General features: G+C 62.1%; 5 protein-coding genes across 5 annotated transcripts; 2 read left to right on the top strand and 3 right to left on the bottom strand.

Moving 5' to 3' along the window:
* Positions 1–89: 89 nt before the first annotated feature.
* OT_ostta11g00250 (unnamed product) lies at positions 90–329 on the top strand (the record flags this gene model as incomplete). Its single annotated transcript, XM_022982937.1, has 1 exon — positions 90–329. One exon carries the CDS (start codon positions 90–92, stop codon positions 327–329), a length of 240 nt encoding a protein of 79 aa, XP_022839883.1.
* Positions 330–580: 251 nt separating this feature from the next.
* On the bottom strand, positions 581–3,456 carry OT_ostta11g00260 (Glycosyl transferase, family 35; the record flags this gene model as incomplete). The annotated part of the gene is made up of 2 exons (XM_022982938.1): positions 581–3,174; positions 3,387–3,456. 2 exons carry the CDS (start codon positions 3,454–3,456, stop codon positions 581–583), a joined length of 2,664 nt encoding a protein of 887 aa, XP_022839884.1.
* A 195-nt stretch (positions 3,457–3,651) lies between these two features.
* On the bottom strand, positions 3,652–4,881 carry OT_ostta11g00270 (WD40/YVTN repeat-like-containing domain; the record flags this gene model as incomplete). Its single annotated transcript, XM_022982939.1, has 1 exon — positions 3,652–4,881. One exon carries the CDS (start codon positions 4,879–4,881, stop codon positions 3,652–3,654), a length of 1,230 nt encoding a protein of 409 aa, XP_022839885.1.
* Positions 4,882–5,272: 391 nt separating this feature from the next.
* Positions 5,273–7,033, top strand: OT_ostta11g00280 (Zinc finger, RanBP2-type; the record flags this gene model as incomplete). The annotated part of the gene is made up of 1 exon (XM_003081783.1): positions 5,273–7,033. The coding sequence occupies one exon, from the start codon at positions 5,273–5,275 to the stop codon at positions 7,031–7,033; it is 1,761 nt and encodes a 586-aa protein (XP_003081831.1).
* A 67-nt stretch (positions 7,034–7,100) lies between these two features.
* OT_ostta11g00290 (DNA repair metallo-beta-lactamase) lies at positions 7,101–8,249 on the bottom strand (the record flags this gene model as incomplete). The annotated part of the gene is made up of 1 exon (XM_003081784.2): positions 7,101–8,249. The coding sequence occupies one exon, from the start codon at positions 8,247–8,249 to the stop codon at positions 7,101–7,103; it is 1,149 nt and encodes a 382-aa protein (XP_003081832.2).
* Positions 8,250–8,284: the final 35 nt, after the last annotated feature.

The raw sequence follows: 8,284 nt of genomic DNA on the forward strand, positions 1-8,284 counted from the left end.
CGCGGATGGATGCGGGCGCGCGCGCGCGCGCGGAGACGTGTCGGAACTGCGTCGGTGGAGCGACCGGTGGGGCGTGGTGCGCGGCAACGATGTCGTGCGCGCGTAGTGTGTGGGATCTGGGGGGGTGTGGGTTCGCGGTGACGACGGCGAAGGCGTGCGGGGCGCCGGGATTGAAGGATGTGGCGCGCGGAATCGGCGCGCGCGACGCGTTCGATGCGATGGACGAGGGATTACGCGCGTTGGTCGAGCCGCGATGGGTGAAGCGAGGCAGAGATGACGCGCAGAACATCCATGGTGCGATAACGGACGTCGAGGAGGCGTTACGTTGACGGTGGTGACGTCGACGGCGCTCGTCTCCGCGTTCTAGGCACAGCGAAGCGGGCATCGGGTAGCGTGTAGATGAAAATTGTTGTTTTCAAAGGCCAACCGTTCTGTTAGCCGCTAAAGTATAGCGAAACTCCTCTCGGAATACGACGACTGTGTCGCGAGTACGTCGACGAGAGGCTCGATGGCTCGATGCTGCTAATGCTGCCGCTGTTGCCGCGCGCGAGAATGGGAATCTCTGGTAGCGCCGCTGCGTTTACTTTCTCTCCGGCACCGTGCACGGAGTGATGCCCCAGATCTCCTTCGCGTACTGATCGATGGTACGATCAGAGTTAAACTTGCCGCTGTAGGCAGTGGAGATGATGGAGGACTCGGTCCAGCCTTGCTGGTTACGGTACGCTTCGTCCACGCGCTCTTGCGCCTCAAGGTAGGATGCAAAGTCCTTACCGACGAGGAAATAGTCACCGCGGCCGAAGCCTTCGTTACCTTCGAGGGAGCCCAAGAGCTCTTCGAACTTATCGCCGAAGACACCACTGCGCACGTACTCCACGACCTCTGTGAAGCGCTTGTCCGGGACGAACTTGCCCTCAGCGCGCTCCTTGCGCGCTGGCTCAACTTCCGGATCGGTGATGCCGAACAAGAAGAAGTTGTCCTCACCCACGCACTCGCGGATCTCGACGTTGGCACCGTCGAGGGTGCCGATGATCAAGCAACCGTTCATCTGGAACTTCATGTTGGAGGTGCCGGACGCCTCGGTACCCGCGGTGGAGATGTGCTGAGACAGCTCGGACGCCGGGATGAGAGTTTCAGCCAAGGAAACGTTGTAGTCCGGAACGAACACGACCTTGAGTAGATCACCAATCTCCGGGTCGTTGTTCACGATCGATCCGACGTTGTTGATGAGGCGGACGATGCGCTTCGCTTGCATGTACGTCGCGTACGCTTTACCACCGAAGATGCAGACGCGCGGCACGCACTTGGCCCGTTCCTCCGGAGTCATTGCCTTCATCTGCTTGTATCGGTAAATAATGCCTAGGATGTTCAAAAGCTGACGCTTGTACTCGTGGATGCGCTTGACTTGAACATCGAACATGGAGTCGATCGGGACATCGATGTCCGTCACCTTCTTGATGTAATCCTTGCAGATTTGCTTCCGGGCGAGCTTGGCCGCCTTCCACTCGGCTTGGAGCTTAGAGTCGGAGGCGTTGTCAGCCAACTTTCGGAGCTCGTCGGTGTTAGTGATCCACTCATCGTTGCCAACCCACTTTGTGATGACCTCGGAGAGCTGTGGGTTCGCCCACGCCAACCAACGGCGCGGCGTCACGCCGTTCGTCTTGTTCTGGAACTTCTCTGGGAAGAGCTGGTAGAAGTCATTGAAGACAACGTCCTTGACAATCTCCGAGTGGATAGCGGCGACGCCGTTGATTGCCATACCAGAGATGCAGCATAAGTTTGCCATGCGCACCACAGCCGGGGCTTCGGCTTCTTCTTTATCATCCTTCTTGTCCTTCTTGTCCTTCTTGTCCTTCTTCGACGCCTTGGTTGCCTTCTTAGCCGCCTTCTCCTCTGGAGAAACATAGTTCTCGAGGATTCGCATCGCTCCGATCGCGCGCTCGATCTCGGCTGCCGGCTTGCTGGCGTACTTGGCCTTCACGGACGCAACGAATTCGTCGTCGATGCGCTTGATGATTTCAAAGTGGCGCGGGAGGAGCTCTTGGACGAGATCCAGCGGCCACTTTTCGAGAGCCTCTGGCATCACCGTGTGGTTGGTGTAAGCCACCGTCTTGGTCGTGATGGCCCAAGCGTCGTCCCAACTCAAACCCTCTTCGTCCATCAGGATACGCATGAGTTCCGGCGCGGCGAGCGTCGGGTGCGTGTCGTTCATTTGAATCGCAACCTTTTCGGGGAGCTTGGTCCAGTCTGTGTTGCCGCGCTCCTTCCAGCGCGCCAAGATGTCTTGAACGGACGCGGAACAGAGCATGTATTGCTGGCTCAATCGAAGCGCTTTACCCTCGCGAGTGCCGTCGCCCGGGTAAAGGACGGCGCACAACATGGCGGCCAAGTTGGTCGGGCCCATGGAGGTCTCATAATCGCTCGCGTTGAACGAGGCGAGATCGAAGTCCACGGCGGAGGGCTGGGCGTCCCACATGCGAAGCGAGATGCAGTTACGCGTGTCGTAACCCGGGATCGGGGAGTCGTACGCGACCGCGCGCACTTGCTGACCCGGAACCCACTTGCCGTCTACGACTTTGCCGTAAAAGTTGATCGGGTACGCGGTTTGCGGACGCGCGACTTCCCACGGGTTGCCAACCTCGAGCCAGTCGTCGGCGAATTCGAGCTGTTCGCCCGTCTTCTTGTCGACCGCTTGCTTGAACAACCCGTACTTGTAGCGCAAGCCGTATCCCCACGCCGGGAGATCGAGCGTGGCGATGGAGTCCAAGAAGCACGACGCGAGTCGTCCCAAGCCGCCGTTACCGAGACCCGCGTTGCGTTCGACGCTCATCACGTCCTCGAGCGTGTACCCGAGCGAGCGAAGGGCGTCGGAGTACTCACCGGTGAGACCCATGTTACCGATCGCGTTCGTCAGCGCCCGTCCCTGCAGGTACTCCATGGACAGGTAGTACGCCTGCTTTGGATTCTCCTTGTGGAAGTGCGCGTACGTGTCGTTCCATCGATCGAACAAACCCTCGCGCACGGACTGCGCCACGGCTTGGTACATCTCCGGCGTCCCAAATTCAATCGGCAGCGCGCTCGTGGACTTCGCCGCGTGCCACCGCACGTTCTCCTTCACCGCCTCCGCGCCGTCGCTCTTCGCCACCGTCGCCGCGTTCGCCGCATTCTTCTTCACCCCTACGTCGCGCGCCGTCGCGCCGTCAGTCACCGTCCCATCCCTATCCCACGCGCACTCGCCCCGCCATCGCTTTCCCGACCACCGCGCGCGCGATCGCGTCCACGCCGTCGGCACGCGATCGGTCACCATCGTCCGTCGATCGCCCATCGCAAATCGCAAATCGCGCCCATCGTCCGTCGCCCTCGCGTCGTTCGCGCCGTCGTCGACGGACCGTTCGTTCGAACCACGCGCGCGCGCGCGCGCGGCGTCGGCGTCACCGTCGCGCGCGCCGTGGATCGCATCCGCGTCGGGCGTTCGCGCGCGTCGACCAACGCCGTCGTCGCGGGCGCGGCAAAGGAAAGGCGGAGATCGCTCGACGGGCGCGTCGCGTTCGCGTTCGTGCGAGGCCCATGTGCTGTCGTCGCGTCGGTCGATAAAAATGGTGAGGGTTCGGGGACGCGTGTTCGAATGGTGCCTTGCATAACCGCGCGGATCGTTTACTTCACGGCGGCTTCGAAGGCGGAGACCGCGTTGGGGGCGTCGGCGTCGGCGGTGGAAGGGATGACTTCGTACCGCCAAACCACGGCGGGACCGTACGAGGCGAAGACGTGACGACAGTGGTCGACGACGGCGGCGGCGTAGACGACGCCCGTCACGCGCAGCGGTTGGAGCGCGGAGATTTCCTCACCCGTTCGCGCGTCGTAGACGTACACCACGCCCTCGTGGGTGGAGTCGCCGCACGCGACGTACTTTCCGTTCGTGGACGTTCCGAACCGACACGGCGTATCGTCATCGTTCGCGAGCTTCTTAATCGTACTCGCGCGTCGGGACGCGTTGGGAAGCGTCCACTGCTTGAGCGCCTTATTCTTCGCCAAATCGTACGTCTCGAACCTACCCGCGCGCGTCTTGGCGAACAAGACGTCGCCAACGATACGAACGCACTCTACCGCGTGACCTTCTGTGAAGGTGGACGCGAAACCGGTGAGGCTTTCGCCGAGCTGCTCGATGCCGGCGGAGAGATTCCAACGCTTCACCTTGCCTTGCGAGTGACCCGTCACCGCGCTCGATCCATCGGCATCGCACGCGACCGAGCACGCATTTTGCGCGTCAAACGTGCCCACGCACTCACCCTCACCGTCTTCGCCGCCGAAGACGTCCCAAGCCTTTAAAAATCCATCTTTGCCTACGGAGACGACGAACCCGTCCCTGGCGCTCGCTCCGTCCATGTCGCGAACGGCCGCGCCCGGATGCGCGTCGATGCGCGACACCACACGATTTTCCGCGATAGATATCACGCTAATCACCCCATTTTCATCCCCGATCGCCAGCACCGCGTCGCCGAATTCGTGCGTCGTTCCGCCCGTCGCCGCGTTCTCCTTCTCCGCGCTCTGCGTCACCCAGCACATCGACGTGATCTTCCCACCGCGCTCGTGTTCCGTCGCCTCGTGCACGTACTGCGCCACCACCGCCGTGTGATCACCGAAGTGTTCATCGTCGTACACCGTCACGGTCGACCCCCCAATCGTGGCGAACAAGTTCTTCGTGCGCTCGCATCGGGAGAACTCGATCGCCCGCGTGTGCGCGTCCCCGTGATTCTCCCGAATCACCGTCTTCACCCGAAGCGAGCGCAAAATCGCTCGGTGCGCGTCGTCGACGTCGCGCGCCGATTTCAACGACGCCGCCTCCAACGCGCGCGCCTTTCGCAATCGTCGCTCGGGCGAGTTCATCGCGCGCGTCCACCAATCGCGCCGTCGTTCGACGCGCGCGCGAGCCCTGGACCACGCGCGCGCGCGCGCGAGGCGCGGGTAAAAATTCTCTCACCCAACGCGCTCGCGCGGCGAGTGATCCGTCGTCAACCGCGCGCGTCGCGGTCGCGCGTTCGTCGCTCGCGCGCGTCCGCGCGTTTGAATTCTCGAGTCTCTCCATCCACGACTCGTGACTCGTGGAGACGTCGAAGTTCGAGGCGTGACGGATAATGACCCACCGCGACGACGCCGCGGAGCGTCGCGCGCGCGACGACACGGCGACGCGCGCGTCGGTGCGACTCGGGCGAACGTCGCGGACGCTCGCGTGGACGGTCGCGCGCGCGCGCGCGCGGCGCGAGACGATCGGTGGAGGATGAGCGACGACGGCGGCGCGCGCGAGGGACGACCTCGAAAGAGAAAATCGAGATGGGACGCCGATGACGGCGCCGCGGGCGAGACGCGGGAGATCGCGGCGACGGGTGATGGATCAAGGTTCGGCACGGGGCCGTCGATGGTCGAACAGGATGCGGGAGACGGGCCGGTGGCGCTGCCGGACGCGGCGGCGATTCACGCGCACTTGGCGTCGAGAGGGGTGGTGTCGGCGAGCGCGATGACGACGCTGCGAACGGATGATCCGGAGGTGACGCGGAAGTTTGCGAAGTATCAAGACGTGAGCCAGCGTTTGGCGATGCGGGATTTCACGGATGATCGACCGGAGAGCGATCGGAGTCCGTCGCCGCCGCCAAAGTATAACCGGTTCGGCGTCAAGGTGAACACGCGAGAGGCTCGGATGAAGGATAAGCTTTTGCGAGAGCGGGACGAGTTGATTGAGTTTTTGATGGAGCGCGCGCGAGGGGAGTTCCAGCCCCCGCCGGATTGGCGACCGAGAAAGAAGGAGAGGAAGCTTTACGTGCCGGAGGACGAGTACCCGGGGTACAACTTCATCGGCTTGATTCTGGGTCCTCGTGGGAACACGCAGAAGCGCATGGAACGCGAAACGAATACGCGAATCATGCTTCGAGGCAAGGGCAGCGTCAAACCGGGCGCGCACAGGGATCACAAGACGGATTACAAGGAGGACGAGCCTTTGCACGTGGTCGTCTTGGGTGAGCGGTGGGAGGACGTCGACAGGGCGGCGGAGATGGTCGGACACATTTTGCGGCCGATCGACGAGGAAGAGAACGTGCACAAGCGCATGCAGCTTCGTGAGTTGGCGTCCATCAACGGTACTTTCGTTGAAACGTTCGGCGCGTGTAAATTCTGCGGCGTCCAGGGACACGTGCAGGCGAACTGCCCTGAGCGCGAGAAGATGGAGAGCTATCGCGCACCGGTGGAGCTCGTGACGTGTAAGATTTGCGGTAACGGAGGCCACCCGACGCGAGATTGTCCACTCGCCGGCAAGGCTGACGCGGTCGCGGCGACGAACGAGATGAACCAGGAGTACTCGGCGTTTTTGAATGAAATCGGAGTCAGTAAGGACGATCTGAGACAGTCGGGCGATGCCTCGAATGCGGGCCCGAGCGTCGGTGGCGCGAGTATGCCGCTGCGTTCGAACGTTCCCGGTGGTCGCGGTCAGTACAATAATCTACGCCCGGGAGATTGGGTCTGCGAGCCGTGCGGTTATCCCAATTACGCTTCCAGGCAAATGTGCAAGAGATGCAGCGAGCCTCGACCCGGTGGGCCACCGCCTTTGAGCGGAGGATATCAAAATCGAGTACCTTTTCAGCAACAGATCACGCACGCGCCGATCACGCACGCGCCGATCGGTGCCGGCGGGACCATGATGCGACAGGCGCCTCCGCCGCCTCCGCCGATGATGATGCCCATGGGCGCTCCTCAGACCTACATCTCGGTGCCTCCGCCGCCTCCGGAAGATGGTACGGCCGGCGTGCCACCTCCGCCGCCGGAAGACGGCACGGCGGGCGTTCCGCCCCCACCTGTGATGCAAGTCGCTCCGCCACCTGTGGTGCAAGTCCCTCCGCCACCGGTGGTGCAAGTCCCTCCGCCACCGGTGATGAACGTCCCCCCTCCGCCAACCGATGAACCGGAGGAGGGCGAGCTCGGGGACGTGCCCCCGCCGCCACCGCCCGACTCCAAGGAAAAGGAGTTCGAGTCGTTCATGAACAATCTCTAGATGTATTGATTGATGTGATGATATGGTTGGTTTCAACGTCAAGTAAATCGTATTTTACAAATGTCTCCTACGTCGGCATCGATGCCGTGTACTCCTCGCGCATCGCGGCGTACTCCTCGTCACTCGCGCGCAGAAGCTTGAGCATATCATTCAGCTTTTCCCCACCGTCGTTGCCGACGTGCGGAAAAATCGACCTCGGGTTGATGAATCGAATGAACGCGCGAAGCTCGCTCAGACTCGAGTGCTCGGAGTACGGTAATCCGTACTGTACGAGTCTTCCGCGCTGACGGCGAGAGGACGCGCGCGATGTTTTCTTATTCGCGCTGAACGTCCATCCCGTCGGGCGAAACGCGACGACGGTGTCGAACCTCGACTTGTAGTACTTGAGAATGGACGCCATCTTGGAGAAACTCGTCGATCCCATGGGGACGACGTGTAAATTCGTCCGCTTGTCGTCGCGCGTCAACGCCTCGCGCTCGTCGCGAGTGAGAGAGAGAGCGTCTAACACACTCCGTTTCGCCGCTCCGACGTACACCTTTCGTCCGAGCGTTCGCGCCGCTTCGAAGAAGACCTTTTCCTTACCGACGGTGTACGTGCCGAACAAGAATAATTTCCGCGCGCCGTCGAGATTATCCTCGTGCGTCAACGCTTCGCGCACCGCGTTCAGAACATACTCTTGCGTTGGAAACGCATCGTGCTCGAGCGAGCAATACGTCGTGTCCAGGATCAATATCGGTCTCTTCGGCGACGCCGCGATTCTCACGAGCGTTTCGTCCCTCGCGAGGCGCGCGGAGAATCGAAAGTCGCCGGTGTGCAACACGGGCGACGCGTCCGGGCGCTCCGGGAACTCAAACAAGATCATTACCGCCCCTGGACAGTGATTGGCGTCTATAAATGTCACCTGAACGCCGTCTACGCGCGCCGGAACCCCGATTTCGAGCGCGCGGAGCCTCAAAGCCGGCACCTGGATTTTCATCCGCACCAGCTCCAAGGTTTCCTTCGTGCCGTAAATGATCCCCTTATCGAACGTCTTCGTCAGCCCGCGATGGTGATCCGCGTGGAAGTGCGTCAAAAACCACGTCTCACACGCCCCGCCGCGCCCCAAATCCCACTCGAATCCGTCCACGATGAATCGCGTCCCCGGCGGCCGGATCCAACACGGCGCCGACGTCCTCGTCGACCCCCCACCCCCCCGCCCGCGCGTCCCACCGCGCATCGGCGTCTCCACCGCACCCGCGCGGGCGCCGCCCG

Source organism: Ostreococcus tauri (genome assembly GCF_000214015.3).
Source record: "Ostreococcus tauri WGS project CAID00000000 data, contig chromosome 11, whole genome shotgun sequence".
In the NCBI taxonomy this organism is placed as follows: domain Eukaryota; kingdom Viridiplantae; phylum Chlorophyta; class Mamiellophyceae; order Mamiellales; family Bathycoccaceae; genus Ostreococcus; species Ostreococcus tauri.